Consider the following 16,352-nt stretch of genomic DNA (forward strand, 5'->3'; position numbering starts at 1 on the left):
AAATTCTCTAGTTCCCACACCCTGCTGTGAGCAGGGACACCTTTCACTAGATGAGGTTGCTCAATGGGCCATCCAGCCTGACTCAGCACTTCCCAGGGATGGGGCATCCACAGCTTCTCTGGGCAACCTGTGCCAGTGCCTCACCACCCTCGCAGTAAATGGTTGGCTTTGGCTCCGAGGCGCATTCACGGTGTCGAACGAGAAGACCACTTCACAACCATTTTTAATGTTTGCATGGGATAAGTTAGACATCAGCTTTCTACTGTTTGTCACATTCTCCAAGTGATAGTTTGGCACAGTTGCGCATTGGTAATATAGCAGAGACGGCTTCACAGTAAAACAATAATGCAAATAGCGACACCTAAAGCCAGAGTTTCCTCCTTCAGCACACTCAATGATGTCTGTGTTGGCTGTATGTGATAAAGAGAGTCTAGTAACCCGAAGCATAAATCCAGCTGTCAGAATAAAATGACACTTGAAAAGTATCTCCTCTTTAACATAAGATATTGAAAAACACATTATAAGGATTCAGTATCACAGTGCATCCAAAAATTACAGTGCTCACAGTAGCTGAAAGAATTTCACTTGCATAATGCCAAGGGGGGGAAAATGCAATGGGACTAATTTTTTTTAATAGTAAAATTATGCCACCCAATGCTCAAATCGCATTAATTAGTGATAAAGCAATTATTAGTAGAATTCAAAAGTAGCATTTTTTGAAAGCATATTAAAAGAGAATTTGCACATATTTCATTTCCAGTCTTGTGGACAATTTCAGACAGACTTGTTACACTGTGCATCTAAATGTTTATTCACATATTAAAGGACACCTCACATGTATTTGTAATCTAAGAGCTCATCTTAGCCCTTCTACATTTTCTTTTGAGGGTGGCTAAGAAGAACAGTGAAAAATGTTCACAACAGTTTCTCAGGTTTTTTCATACTCCTTCCTGGTTAACCTGGAAGAGAGTGTGGTCAGTGTCCACCCTGTTCTGGTTTTGTTCCTTTTACTGTCCAGACAAACTGTTATGGTTCTGTTAAAAACCCAAACTTGCTAATTAGAAGAGATCCACGTCCCCGAAAATGCAGATCTGGGCGCTGGTGAAGCAGCACAGTAAGAGCCCCATGCTCAGCACATCTAGGTTCTCCCAAAGTTTTAGATGCAAGTAGGTTCTGATTCCACTGCACAAGTCACAGTCTGGACTTCATTAAAGCATAGGTATTTACATGCTTTTTAAAACTAGAACTTTCGTGTTGTGATTGTCAACCAGGCACAATTGCCACAAATCCCACATAAAACTCCCTCTTGAATTTAATTAGCAATTCTGTAATTCTCAACTATATGGAAGATGATAGGGAAGCAAAGAAGCTCTTAAACTTTGCGATTTATTTTTTTAACAGTGTCACAAACAATTATAAGGCCAAAATACACACTATTAAATAGAAAATCTAAAATTAAGTTGCTGGTATTCAGTGAGAAAGACTGAGGTATACAAAATATTTTTTTAAATTGTGCGGAAATTTGCAATAGTTTTGAAAAGGTGCTTTTCCATTTTCAGCAAGTGGTTCATTGTCCAAGTGATCTTCCTGTATACCAGTAACTGTAATTGTGACCAACTGAACATAATGCATTTAACAGCTAATCATTCTTCAGAACACTTGAGTTTTTTTAAACATTACAATCATCCTAACAGCAGTAATGTAGTAAAATAAGACTATATCCAAAACAACTCACGATCTTCATTTGATATATCATTTTTACTGTTAAGTATGGGAAGTTGGGGTTTTTTTAGTTTACTCTGGATTTTGACAAATGGAAAGTACACTTCAGAAATTGTCAGACGTATCCCAGAGAAAAAAGGCGTAAAACAGAAAAAAGAACGGCAGTGCCAAGTATTTTTTTCTTCTTCTACATTGTATTGGCAATTGATAGAAGCACACAAAGATAATGTAATTACACAACTTCTAAACCAGAATTTTAAAGTTACAAAACTACAGAGCTTTTGGCTGAGCATTTCCCTGAGTCTTCATTTTTAAAAATCACGTTAGACATCATGTGCATAGAATCTGTTACAAAGGCCTCAATTAAAAAAGGCTGTTTGCAAAAGTTAGATACTTCTGTTCTTAAAAAGCCTAAGCAACAACTGCTGAGGAAGCAATTTCATTCTTCAGAATGTGGTATTTTTCCTAAGGAGAAAAGCAAACTTCAGGTACTTTTGCATTAAGACTTTGATAATTTGAAATTACATCATCACATGATTTGTGCTTTGTGAACAAGTCTAATAAGGAAGCTTTTAGGGCAAGACCAAAACAACAAACTCTGAGACTTCTACATAGTTAAAAAAACTTTGGTTTTTATAGCATTTTGTGAGAAAATAGAAGGCACAATGGTGCATCAAAACTACATGATTTTGTATTTTAATCTGCTTACATTGTTTTCATCAGCACATCAGACTTTCTTGTAAGTCTTTACTTAAAGAAGTGTTTTAGTAACAGTAATTAGTTAGCTGTCATAAGGCTTCTGTTTGACCTAAATGCAAGAAGGCTATTTATCAAGAAGGCATCATTGAAAAAGGTACATTCAACAACTTATGAACTGATGTCCATCCACTAAAAGTTCACCATTCTAGCTCAACGGGGTAGTCTCCAGTGAGACATGCTGTGCAATGACCAAGCTTTCCAACAAATGACTTGTGGGTTTTAGGACTGTTGTCTTGTCTTGCTTTGATGCTTTCTTGCACAGATGATACCAACCCTTCCACAGAAAGATAGACAACACTGTCTGCTCCTAGAGGAAATAAAGGATCATCAGTTAAGGCTGCAATACTGCACCAACCACAATGCTCTTTGGAAATGCAGTCAAATTATCATATGGATTATGAAAGAGAACGACTGAAAAATTTTAAGGTTGTAATACATCTTGCCCTTCTCAAATGCTTTCTGAAGGGAGCAGACTCACTGAAATCTAGACAGAAGGTTCTATTGAGAACAAATATGTGACACATAACTGCAAAAACAGAAGCAAAGTCCAGAGTGTGTACTAAGACTCCTTGAACTCCCTGTAGTCTCCCAAAGTTAACCTTAGTTCAGGTCTGGAAGTAGACGTGTGTGTGGTTAGTGCTTCCCAAATCTTAGCACTAAGGACTACCAAGCCTCTCTGGACTTGGAGGAGGGGAAGACCATCATGTTAAAAAAAATCATTATGCAATTCCTGCAAATTTTCTAGCAGTAGGAATGTTTGATGGCCTTTTCATAGAATTAGTTTTCTATCCTTTGTACTCATGTGGTGAAATGACACTTAAAAATGAGATCCTACAAACTTGAAATATTTTCATACACTTTCACAATAATTTTGGGAAAAAGATTTCCTTGCAGTATTAGACAGTGAAAGTAAGTATTTAACACAGGAAATCAGAGTTCACAGTGGACCATAAACTGTTGATGTTCTCATAAACTGTTTCTTGTGTTCTGCTGCAAACACGACTCGAAATTTCAGGTTTTAAACATTCTTTGATTGATTTCAAATGTAATTTCCTTCAAAGTCAATATATAATGCAGTTAAAATTATTTACATAAATGTCAATTTGTAGAAAATTCAGTGGGTGTTCACAAATTCTGAATATATTTTAATGAATATCTCAAGAAAGTAAAACTACATCCACTTTTCATTATAGGACAGATTTTCACTGCTTATTTTATTCCTGGTATTTTGACTGCAGTAGCTCCTTTTTGTCAAGTTTCTCAGAAGGGGCTTTAAGTATTAGAAAGCTTTGTTGTTATACTTTATTTGCAACTGATGCTTATGCAATTATTCTAATACTTTCTATTGCTTTGACAAATACAGCTCCCTAACTCTGTTTAAAAAAAAAAGTATGTAGCTGAATTGGTTTGACCCACAGAGTACTCACTATGCAGAAACCCAGCTTACTAACCTTACAGTTCTTTAATCAGTTTTGCCACTGGTGCCTTGATATGTTCTACTTTATTTTAAAGCAGATTATAAAATACAGTTGACAACTCTTGCAAGAAAAAAAAAGTACCATTTACCTATATAGTTTGCAAGATCATGAAATTCAGGTCTGTTGGCAATGAGTTCTTCTTTAGTTGGAATGTTTATTCCCATATAGCAAGGAAATCTTATGGGAGGTGAAGCTACACGGATGTGCACCTAAATAAAAATAGTTTCAAAACAGGCTGATATAAGTTGACGGTCACCAGATCATAACATAATAGCAAATACTCAAAAAAACTCAATTCTGCACGGTGATAATGAACAGAACACAGCACTTCACAGAAATCATTCAAGGGTTAAAAGTAAGATAAAGTTTTTTTCAGATGCCAGCACAGCAGGATAAGGTAAGACAGTTTTAGAACTTCTTTTTTACAATATTTCCTAATGTTCTTAGAAGGTTCCTTCTTGATTTTACTTCTCTTCTACGGTGTTCAGTTCTTGATAAATAAGTTTCAGCTTACAAAATCAAACATTATACAGGAAATTTCTGCTCCAGTGACTGACTTGCACACTGTTTTGCTAAAAGAATCTTCGTCAATTAAAAAAATGGTGCTTTGATGACTTGAGATATGTGGTATTTACAGCAGTTTTATGTTTTGCACTCCTACAAGTCACACATCAGGAATACTTTGTTTTCTGATCTTAACTAATTTCTATTCCATTCTTTTTTTATTTGCCAGATAGTGTTTTGGAAGTGGAGACCTGTTCCTGTCACCTCAATCACCCAAAAGTCACAGTCATAACAAAAGAACCTTCTCAACCTATCTTCACAATAAACACACACTGGCCATTGGTTTTTTCCACATTTGCCATTTGAAATAAGAGAACAATGTACAGTACAAATGAAGACAAGCCCCTGTGCTTTAAGTTCCCATCAACTTCTGCTTACATCTGTATTGTACTGACTTAAAATGAACTTACCTCTTTGGCTCCAGATTCTCTCAGTAGTTTTATGATGGGTGAAATGGTATTGCCTCTCACAATTGAATCATCAATGATAACAACTCGTTTGCCTTTAAAATTATCAGACAGAACACCAAACTTCTTTGCAACACCAAGTTGCCGTAACCTCATATTTGGCTGGATAAATGTTCTCCCTACGTATCGATTTTTACAGAGTACTTCAACATATGGTAGTCCACACTGCAAACAGGAGACAGTTAAACAGAATTAATATAGAAGAACTTGTTAGTCTCAGTTACTGTTTTTTGAAATGACCTTAGGACTTAGTGTGACTTCACAGTAATCAAAACATGTTTAAATACCTTAATATAGAGGAATAATGACAGAAAAAACAAGGCAGGGGACTTAATAGGAGTAGCCTGTGTACTGAAGATATAGAGCTTTATCAATGTGCAGTTCTAACAGCCCTCATCATTATAGCCCATTACAAAAAGATGTGTATAAATATGCTTGGGGGGAAAAAAAGAGGAGGGTAACATATACCTTTTCAGCATAACCAAGAGCTGCTGGAGTTGCAGACTCTGGAACAGTGCTGACTAGGTCTGCTTCCACAGGTGCTTCAATAGCAAGCTGCTGCCCACATCTTCTGCGGACTGAATACACCATCTGACCTAAGAATAGCAAGAAGTGGTTTTCTTGATGTGCATGAATCAGACTTCCTCTCAGTTTTCTGTATGAATTTCTGTGTCAAGTTGTAGGCATAGAAGTCAATGAGAGAAGTTCCAGAACTAATAAGCAGTCACTTGCATAAGGTCTTTTTTTATTTCCTTCTATAATGTCACATTCTAACATTCACATTTTTATCACTATATGGAGAATCAAAATCCAGTTTGCCCTAACTGGGTAACTAACTAAAGGTCCTGTGGATGTTACAAAATCTATCTGCAGGAAGAAAGAAATAGAAATATGCCTGCCTGTTCATAATGTGCATATTCTATTTTCAGATTACCTTTTTCCAACAGACAAAATTTATGCAATGCTTCTGTCTGCTTCTGTCCACTTACTGACTTTGAATCAGTTGGCAAAATTCACCCTGAATTTAGTAAGGGGATAAGGGGACTCAGAAGCTTTTAAGGTCCAAAAAAAATTTGCAACATGGGAAGGAGCTGGAAGTAGATGAGGCACAGCAAAAGCTACAGCAGCAGTACCAAGGAATGTGGGAAGTGAGGATACTGAAGGGTAAGGTCATCATGGAAGAAAAGGAATTTGGGTTGAAACTGGCTTTGTAAGGGTGGGGAATTGTACTGGATCAATGGATAGCTTGTCCCTAGAAAGCAATGAAGAGGTTGTTTGCCAGATATGAGAGTCCTGGCTAGTATTTTGAGAGCTTCTCTTGAAATAATAATAAAAGCATTACACTGACAATGCCAAGTACTTAGATAATGCATAGATTTACAAGTCAAATTACAAGCATTTTCCTGAAATGACACTTATTGCAAAGAAAAATATGAAGTTATTTTGTAAATCTATTTCATAAGTCTAATTTTTAAAATGTTTCCCAAGAACCAGTAAAGTTCCTTTCTTCAGTCTATCACTTTTAAAAGATATTTCATCTACCTTAACCATGTTTGTGGCCCTTTTCATCCCTCCTGCAGGAGTATGCAGGCAGCCTATCTGAGGCTGTATCCACATCCAGAAACAGGAAGGTGATGCTACGTGCTCCTCCTCACGAATTTTATCTCAAAAGCTTTGCAGCCCATTCTGTCCCAGCTGTGCTCTGTAAGCTTATATTCAGTGGTACTCTAGTATGACCCCAGAGTTATTGTGCTTCAGGATAACATCTTGCACTGTTTTGGGAAGAGCTCTGTATGTAACATTTCTGTACCTTCAAAAATACTGTCTGGTCTTGCAAAATAAACGTATTCAAAGATGCAGAATGCTGATGGATCTCCCTCAAGTCTTCGTACAACATCCAGTGTCTGGACATCATGTCTGGATATTTTCACAATCTCTCCAGGAAGGACCTCCCGATAATACCTTGAAAAAGAAATACAGAGAAGTTAGAAATGTCCTGAAGCTAGATGATAATTTTGAAGTACAAACAAGAGTCAACTGAAAGGAAAAAATGTTTTTGAACATCCTAACATGACAGCTTGCTTCCACTTTAGGATTTGACCTGAAGCATTTTAAGACCAACATGCTAAGACAACTGACCCTAACTAAAACAGTCTGAATTAACATCCATAAGCAATAAACTAAGTGAAAATACTAAACTTTGTACAGAGAATTATGGTATTTGTCCTATGTGTGAGGCATACTGTGCAGGCTTAATTGAGATTGAATATATTTTAATATAGTCCTGTATCAATACTAGAGATCTTTTCTATGAAAGCTAATAAACCTTACAGTGCTATACAAGAAATATAATCAATAGAAATATAAGCCAAAATAATCCTGCCTCACAAGCCAAATATGGAGAAATACCTGTCTGGAGATGACAGATAGATACCCTCAAATGACATAAAGCTGACTTGAAATGTACCTTCTATTTCTCAAACCTGTAGAAGTATGGAATAGTTAGGTTTAAGTATGGAATAATTTAGGTATGTTATGTTAAAGTGTTTAACCTTATTAACCATTTCTCTAGATCCATTAGTGAGTCCTCTGGTGTATATTCTAACATCTAAATCTATCCCAAAATATTGAAATATTCTGGAGATACAAATCAGAGGTAAGCAAATCTGTGTTTATTCACTGGTCAGATCCTAGGAGTCGGAGGCAGCTACAGCAGAAATTTAGACAAAATTGCTTTATTGAAAACACATAGGATTCAGCTGATTGTCCTACATAGTGAGCTTTTCTTGGTAGAAATTTCAAAGTAGTTTTAGAAAACAGTTAATTTTTTTCTAACAAGGAGGCCAGCTTACTAGACAGCGTATGCTACAGCTTGGGTTATTTCGGCCTGTGAGCTACCAGTGTAACTTTTCTGCAGGCGAAGAATTATTTTGTAATACAACTATGCTGCTGAAAATGAGGGCAAAATGAATAAGTTATATGGGTAATCAGGTATAATGCAACAAGTAAGAGGCATTTAGTTTGTGACAGTAGTTGTCTTTACTGTTACTTTCTGCACACATAATTCCTTCCTTACAGTCATCAGTTCAAGAAAATAAACTGTCAAAAACCAGGACTAGCAAAAAAATCCTCCACAGCAAACTAAACCTTGGTGTCTTTCATGTTGTAATTACGATATTTGGCAATTTGGGATTTAATGTTTAATCACTGCCTAAGGAAGAGCTTTCAGATAAAGTGAGAATCAGGCCACTTACTCTGCACCAATAGACAAAAAGCTACAGGATTCAGAAGAGACAACCCATCCTTCTGTTTCAGTGTTATCTTTTCCTGAAATAAAAGATTTCAGTTAGAGTCCCCAATTTTTGCTACCATGACCCCCCACAATCGCATTTTTGCTGCAGTATCTGGCTTGCTATGGTTGCCAAGTGTGCAATTAAAGACTAACTTGTAATTTGTAACTAAAAGGCATTTCACTGCTTCCACCTTTCTATTACTTAAAAAAATCCCAAATAAATCCACAAAATAAACATTATAAACCTGTTCTAGGCAGAAGCGGAACTAACAGCATTGTATTCACAGCTCATGAGGAGAGACAGTTCAGCTAACTACCTTTGTTATCCCTGCACTATTTCAAACTTTTCACATTCTAGTTCAGTGACTTTAGATAGTCATAATTACTTTTGTTCACACAAGGAACTCCTTACTTTTCCTTTCCAACCTTAAATAGGTTGATAGATAGATGCTTTTGATTACAATGGATGCTGGATTGAATTCCAATGAGAGTTTTGAGAGTTAACCACAGGAAAGTTCTAATTGTGTCACATAGGGTAGGAATGTCTATATGCTTTAAAAAATCTTGGTAATCTTTGTTGTGGTTAAAATTACTCAGTTTTCTGAAGATATGGAAGCATTTACTGCTTTGCCTTAGAATTATTTTAAAGAAGGGAAGAGATTTTAATCTCACTTAATGGAAAATTGTTGATTTGCAGGCTGAACATAAACTGGCTATGTAATGGTCCAGTCACTACATGTGACTGGATTGCTTGGAATTCAGAGATACATTGCAAGTAATCCAGCACTTTTTGCTCACCTTACTATAGGAGAAAAAAGGAAGAAACCAGACTTGTTTCTAGACACTGTCCTGAGCAACTGGTTTTAAGTGGCCCAGCTTGAGCAGAGGATTTGGACCAATGACCTTCAGAGCTCCCTTCCAACCTCAACCCCTCTGTGATTCTATTCATCCTTGCTTTTGTGTTTAAGTAATGAGAATTATTTAAATTGTATTATAGTTGGGCTGCCTAATTGTGGCTATCATTAGGCCATTAAGATTCCCTGTATCTGGGAATGGAATTTTGCACACTTCCTACAGATGATTTTTTCCATACCGACTTTTTGGTTTTTTCAAAACCAATTTTTGCCGCACATATTCCAACTTACACCTCAGTAAGTGTAGCTTTAATGACTTATATCAGTAATTTCACACACGCACAATGCATATGCATATGGAGATTCATACACATATATAGTTTACCTTTTCCATTCATGTCCCCTACTGGAATAAGGCGACCAATGCAGAGCGGGCGATTCCCATATGGATCACGTACTGCATAGATTATGTCTTTATGCATAATTAGCAATGAATACGAAGTTGGCGTTTCCTTCATTAAGTTCTTTATTCTGGAACGAGACATGGGTGAACGTAACTTTGAGTCACACGAACAGCAGTGTGCATTTACAGCTGCACATCATGCTGAGGTTTAGTGGCTGGTGCTGGCTGTGAAGCCCACGCTCCTCACCTTGCCACCCAGTCGGCCGTATCGTCGTTCTCCAGCGGAGGTGTGAAAGCCAGCAGCTGCGTGATCAGTTCACTGTCAGAACTGGTCGACAGCCCCACACCGTGCCGCATAAGCTTTTAACACACAAACCAAAATGTTACTGGCATTAAAAAAACAATGTCACATCACACTGCTCAGATTTGAACCTAACCACACCTTGGTGCAATGAACACATGCTTTACAGTGTTTCAGATGAGCACAGCATAATAATGCCAAGTTTCTTCCAACAAATCAACTGTGTAAAATGAGGTCGGACAATCTTCTACACTAGTACTACATTTTTCCTTTTTCATCTCATTCCTTTGCTTTGCATGCAACCAAAATTAATGTCATCAATATTCAGGGCATAAATTCATGTTTGGGCCATTTAATTAGTGTTGTGCATGCCTGGGAAAAGAGTTAAAATACAGAAGAGAAAATATGAGATTGTCTATAACAGATCCAGAAAGAGATATGAAGGCAGAATCCCCAGTCACAGGATTTTTTCCCCAAAAAATTATATATATATTGATTAGGGAGCTCTTCCATGACCCCAAACAGGTTGGTATTAAGGAAAAGTCACAGCAACCATATTGCTCATTTCTGTCTCACACTCAGAAAGAAAAGATGCCAGAGTCCCCAAAGGAGGTACTGACCTTCCTTCTGAGTCGTGCAGCATTTGTTAGCTCCCCATTGTGTGCCACAGCAATCTTCCCATGAAGAGTTTCTACAACAAAAGGCTGACAGTTTTGCAGCTCAGAAATTCCTGAGGTGGAGTACCTCGTGTGCCCAATACCAAGGTTTGAAGGGTAGAGCTTCTTCAGGCTGTCTGCACTGAAGACGTGATTTATAAGACCCATTCCCTTTGGGAGAAAAAGAAAAAAAAAGTTCCGTTTGGTTTTATTTTCCTGGTGACTTTCTAAGTTCTTCTTCTGCTTAAATGCTGATATAGTATTAATGGAACTTTAAGAAAAAGGCAAATAACTTGAAAGCCATGGGAAAGAAAGAAGCTGAGTAGGTGTCACAGTGGTATATCAGATCCCTTTAGTCCTGTTTTTAAATAAAGCAATCCACATTTTTGTGCTGAGGATTTTCATGGAACAATCTATTCCCTGACTAAAAATAGGTATTTTTAAGGCTGTGGTCATTACATGTCTTGCAACAATTCCCCGTGATTGTCTCAGCTTGACAAAGTCCATGTGACCTTCTCAGGCCTCCATTCCATCTTAGATTCTCATTATTGCTGCATATAGGTGAAGTAGTGGCCACTTCCTTGAGTCTCGCTAATGTAAGATTTAGCCATCCATTTTCTTGTGCCTAGTCTGTAACAGTATTTTTTTTCTTTTTGAGATCAAGAAGAGCATCAATGCTCTTCCAAATCCACAGAGTTAACACCTGAGGTGCAGGGTGACTTTGGTAAAGAGTTTTTGTGACATCATTAGCATGCTCTGGGTAACTTCTGTTTGTCTGCCACTGTATGCACAGAAACACCTATCAGGACAATGTTGGCAGGTTTGTTTTAAGCATACACCCAAGACAGGCAACAAAAGGAGATACTGTCACTGACAAAATCAAAACAGCCCATGAAACATGTTACTTTTTCTCTAGCTACACTGTTTCTTAGCAGAAACTAACTTACATAAATCTTGCTTAAAAATGCAAAACCTTTATTTGCGTTTTACCTTGTGCACTTTGAATGCCTGGGATGATTCTCCATCACTTGTCACAATTCCAGCGCTCTCCTGGCCCCTATGGACAAAATAAAATCAACATGAAGCACTGACATAATTATGAAACAGTTTAACATACAACGGATAGGTGTTTTTTAAATGGAATTTTAATGTAGGCTTATTTGTTGTTTCATTTTACAGACTTATAATTGCTGTGTTAATTGGAGGTTTCTTGCCTGTGGTATGCTTTCATTCAAGACAGTCACATAAGGTTTGTGCCCAAGTCCACTAAATTCAGTGGGAATCTTTCCACTAACAAGCCCTGGCTCAGGGTCTTGCTGGACTTCAATTTCAGTATGGGCATAACATAAAAACAGATGCTTAATGGGAAAAGCCATTTTTAGAGGCATAACAGTCTAGGCAATAGTACTACGTTCTATAGTGCTATTCCATTTCTGCTTTGGATTTGACATGTTACTAAAAACTGATGGTGTTGCTTAGGGGAATGGATTGTCTTTTCCGCTGATAACCCATGCAGAAGCTTTTGCATTCTTGCACTTAGGCAGACAAGCTAGCATTTACACCTCTAACAGCTACACGGACCCTCTGATGAAAGCATATGAGTGCATACACCTTATGTTGGGCATCTCAGCTTCTGAACTCAGGCAAAACAAGTCTCATGTACAAGTGTCACTGCAAATGGAAATACTTATCTTACAGCACATCAGCCTCAGGCTGGCAGTTGTGCTTTGTTGAGCAGAAGAGCTGATTCAGCTGAAATAAGTGTGTTTTCCCTGTCCTGCTGCCTGTCCTCCCCAGCCCTTCCCCCTGCTGGTTCCCCTGGGTGTACCCCAGATCCCCTGGTGCTACCCTGCCCAAGGCAGGCACCTGCCCACCATTTGTAATCCAGTCCTTATCCACTGAAAAGGTTTGCTTTGCAGGCTGGATTTTTGTGTGTGTGTGTGTGTGGGTAACAGTGCAGGCTGCTCCATCTCCCTTTAAAAGATTTCCTGAAATAAGGCAGTGTTGCCTATAACAAAATTGCTGCTATGTGCCTGCAATACTCATCAGGACTTTGGTGGATGGGTGAGCTCCTGTCCATGCTCATAGTGTCTGAACAGGAAAGATGTTTTTCTTAAAAATGGAATGACAACTAGTGTCCTATTTGTGCATTGGACTGGTTTAACTCAGTTGAAGTCACTGGAATTATTTATTATAAGCAACAATAAAATTGGGCACAAAAATCAATAGAATGGATGCTAATCTACAACTGACATGCTCATAACCAATTTTCTCCAGTTCATAAAATTCCTTTATTTGTTAGTAGTCCCAGCTGGATGCAAAACAAAAATTTTAACAAACGCTTGCTTACAGAAAGCAAAACAAACCAGACTTCCCACGTATCTGAACAAATTTACCCAAGTGACATAGTTCTTCAAAGAAAATAATCAGAGATGAGGATATTATTAAAGCCATTTACTTCAACTCAGGAAGATGTTCCATCTATAAACACAAAGACTGGTAGTAAGACTTAAGGGTTGATGCACTACATTCAGCAACTCCTGACTGCAATGCTACTATTACAGGAAATTTCCGTTTTACTACAGTCATGGTCTCTTTAAATAGTAACTAAATCACTAGGAAGAGAGAAGCAGACACCCCAAGGAAGGCCCTGGCCACGGCGTTGGATTACATCTTTCACTTAGCACTGACAAAGACACGGGATCTCAGTTTCATTACCACAACGCTTGCACCACTTTACCAGCTGAGTCAGACTTTAAGGATGCCAGCTTTTATTAAAACACCACTAATATATAAAACGTGTCTCTACGGCCCGCAGTTCAGAGGCAAACAGCGCAGAGATGTGAAGGTGTAGGGCAGGACGATCCTAAACGTGACCCTTGTGCGGAAGGCTTGGTGCCGCGGGGGCTGCCCGGGGCCTCCCGGCAGAGGCCAGGCCACAAGGAGGGGTGCTGTATGTGTGTGTGATGTTGCTTTGTTGGATTTGGTTTTTAAAGAAACGAAACAGACTCTTTTTGCCTCTCTTCTCCCACCCTGGTGCCCGCAGTGAGTCCCGAATAAGAGTCGCAGCAGCCCCGGCCCGGCCCGGCCCGGCCGAGGTGTCCCCTCCCCGCCGGCGGAGCCGCTTCCCCCGTCGGGCTCCAGCGCCGAGCCTGCTTATTTGGCAGTGTCTCAAGTTACTCCCCTCAGGCAGCTTGAGCCAGTAAAACTAGATCCTTTCATCTCGGCTGAGCTTACTGACAACCAGCCGTCTGGTTTCCTAGGAAACAAAATCTTGGCTAGAAATAGTGAATCATTTCCAGGTCACTTTCAACATGGAGAGTGGAGCAGGGAAGCATTGGACTGAGGAGGAGGTTAAAGCCTTGTTAAGCGTCTGGTCAGAAAAAAATATCAGAAAGCAACTGCACGGCACCCTGAGGAATAAAGGAATATTTATCTACATTGCTAAGAGGTTACAGGAGTTGGGAGTGTGCAGGGACTGGAAACAGTGCCGTGCAAAGTACAAAAACCTGAAGTATGAATACAGAACGGTTAAATATGCCCACAACTCTGGGGATGTCACTAAAACCATGAAGTTTTTCCATGATCTGGATGCCATATTGCGATATGAGCCTGTCATACAATTAGCAGCAGAAGAAAACGGCAGGTGTCCTGCGACTGAGACGCAGCTGAACACAAGCCCCACAACAGACAGCACACAAGGTAAAAACAATATTTTTGCTTCTATTTTTCTCTCTTTGCTTAAAACCCAAAGGGAACAAAACCGAAGCCTGACTTGGCTGGCGCTGGAGCGGAGGCTGCTCAGCCCCAGCAGCGCTGTTAGAAGTGACTGGATGCACGCCTCACGCAGGGGAATAAAATGTTGGCACCCACCAGTGTCGAAGTCTGTAAATACAGCGTAATTCCGGCAAAATTATGCTAACTGCCCGTACTGCAGCCTCGGTGAGTACTTGCTAGTGTCCAGGCTCCTGCACTGAGTGCAAATGCGAAATTAAAATAAGCTGCTTTCTTTCCCTTTGCTTTTCATTCACAGTACTTTAGAAGCAGATTTTGTAGGGCTCCAATTCAGATGCAAACGTAAAGAAAAAGAAAAGGTTGAAACTATCAGGGTGTTGCAAAAATTGTTATTTGTTGCAATATAAGTGAAATTTAGGATATTTATTCTTACTTCTCATATATCTAGCAGCTTGATATTTAGGTGGGATGACTTAAGGTAAATTATTTTATAAGCAGTTTTACCTAAATATTCAAGAAACAGATGCTTAATAATCTCTCATTAAAAACTCTAGTTTAGCAGTGAAAGTAAAAATTATCGTATTTATCAGACTATTTTGCAGCAGACCAAGTGAATACAGCTGCCTTTGTTCTGAAGTGAGTTTTACTAAATTATTTGCATCTCGTGTTTTATTCAACCTTCTCTACATGTGCATTTAAGCTCTGCTTAACATTTCATTGGGGTCAATCTGCTGTTTGACATCACTCAAATCTCCTTGTCACATCCTAAATGTCACTGAAGCATAAGCCCCAGTGATAGTTATAAGTACCAAAATAAGATGACTAAAAAGAGAAATTAAAAGCTTAATTTGTTCCCATGGTATATAGACATTTACATTAATTAAGATTGTGAATCTTTTTAAAGAAAACAAGAAACTCAACATTATTGCCAAGGGATATTGTCAAAGACAGAGAAAGGAGCTGGACATTGAGCTTGTCCTTGTGCCATTCTACGTCTCCCTCTACAATTCTGTTTTACAGATTTGAGGAAAAGAAATTTTCATTTTTCATTGTCATTGTTTACCTTAACAAAAAGCTTGACCTTAATTTGTCATCACTATCAGAAAGCTTCTAATCTATCAAAGTCACTTCAAATTAAACTGGCAATTTTATAATACTGTAATGTGCTCTCTGCACTGAGAATTGCAATCCATTTTTATATTTAAACTTGCAGAACTGAGGCTAATACAAGCTGATACCCTTTGAAGACTGTGTGAAATTAAGATAGTGTCCTACATCTGAGGATCTGCCGTTAGATTATTCTCTGTGTTTTAACGTAGTTTGCACCTGGTAATTCTAATTGTCATCTGCTTTAGATCTCTAGCAAATTTAAATCAGAAAAGTTAATTTCAGTTGTGAATCCCAAACTATAGTAGCTATAAAAATAATTACCCCTGGGTGAGACATGCCTTGTTTTGAAGCACTAGGACAGTCTGGTTTTAAATGTGATATAATTAAATATATCTCTTGATTGCACAAGCACTTCTGTTACTCCCTCCAGAAAAATAAAAGCAAACAGGTTTTATGGATAAAGAAAAATTCAATGCAGCTAACTGTAATAATGCAACACTAAAGCAAGAATTGAAATGCAAAGGTTTTCACAACAACCACAACTGAGCCGCAACGAAAGCACACTAAGCTAGAAATGTGTCCTGCAGCTATGCAGAATGCATGCATACATCCACAACAAGGGGCTGAGGGAACAGCCGTGACATCATCAACTTCCCTACTTAAGAATGCAAGTCAAGCAACTAACACTGTACTAGAGGCCCAGTCCTGTTCCACCTGCAGTCAGGGTACGATGCCTGCCCAGCCCAGTACTTTGAAGAGCACTTGTGAGGAGGCAGAACTGGCATCAGTGGCTCTGCAGCTGATGCTCTTGCAGGGATAGAGCTGCCGGTGTCGCTCCCACAGAGGGAAAGGCCATTCCCAGCACAGGCAAAGGTAGCCCCCTACTCCTGCCCCAGCAGTGACTGCAGGCCCTCTTCTGGGCTTCTCCCTTGCAATCACAGTTTGTTACAGGAGAGGACACGAGAGAAAAATGGTCCCTCTCCTCTTTTAAAAGAGGCAGAGACATCTCAT

The 16,352-nt window shown here is 38.8% G+C and overlaps 2 protein-coding genes across 4 annotated transcripts in view; one reads left to right on the forward strand and one right to left on the reverse strand.

The window, feature by feature from the left end:
• Positions 1-672: 672 nt before the first annotated feature.
• Positions 673-16,352, reverse strand: part of PPAT (phosphoribosyl pyrophosphate amidotransferase) — a 43,442-nt gene continuing 27,762 nt past the window's right edge. For both annotated transcript variants that reach the window (XM_063401981.1, XM_063401982.1), the window contains exons 2-11: positions 11,487-11,553; positions 10,461-10,667; positions 9,787-9,899; positions 9,522-9,667; positions 8,245-8,317; positions 6,801-6,952; positions 5,459-5,586; positions 4,934-5,155; positions 4,048-4,168; positions 673-2,788 (exon numbers count right to left, since the gene is read on the reverse strand). In XM_063401981.1, coding sequence (XP_063258051.1) covers positions 2,619-2,788; positions 4,048-4,168; positions 4,934-5,155; positions 5,459-5,586; positions 6,801-6,952; positions 8,245-8,317; positions 9,522-9,667; positions 9,787-9,899; positions 10,461-10,667; positions 11,487-11,553 — 1,399 coding nt within the window. In that variant the 3' untranslated portion in view covers positions 673-2,618. The remainder of the gene's footprint in view (positions 2,789-4,047; positions 4,169-4,933; positions 5,156-5,458; positions 5,587-6,800; positions 6,953-8,244; positions 8,318-9,521; positions 9,668-9,786; positions 9,900-10,460; positions 10,668-11,486; positions 11,554-16,352) is intronic.
• PAICS (phosphoribosylaminoimidazole carboxylase and phosphoribosylaminoimidazolesuccinocarboxamide synthase) overlaps positions 13,796-16,352 on the forward strand; it is a 40,268-nt gene continuing 37,711 nt past the window's right edge. For both annotated transcript variants that reach the window (XM_063401977.1, XM_063401978.1), the window contains exon 1: positions 13,796-14,198. In XM_063401977.1, coding sequence (XP_063258047.1) covers positions 13,811-14,198 — 388 coding nt within the window. In that variant the 5' untranslated portion in view covers positions 13,796-13,810. The remainder of the gene's footprint in view (positions 14,199-16,352) is intronic.

This window comes from Prinia subflava, chromosome 7 (assembly GCF_021018805.1).
Source record: "Prinia subflava isolate CZ2003 ecotype Zambia chromosome 7, Cam_Psub_1.2, whole genome shotgun sequence".
NCBI classification, from domain to species: Eukaryota; Metazoa; Chordata; class Aves; order Passeriformes; family Cisticolidae; genus Prinia; species Prinia subflava.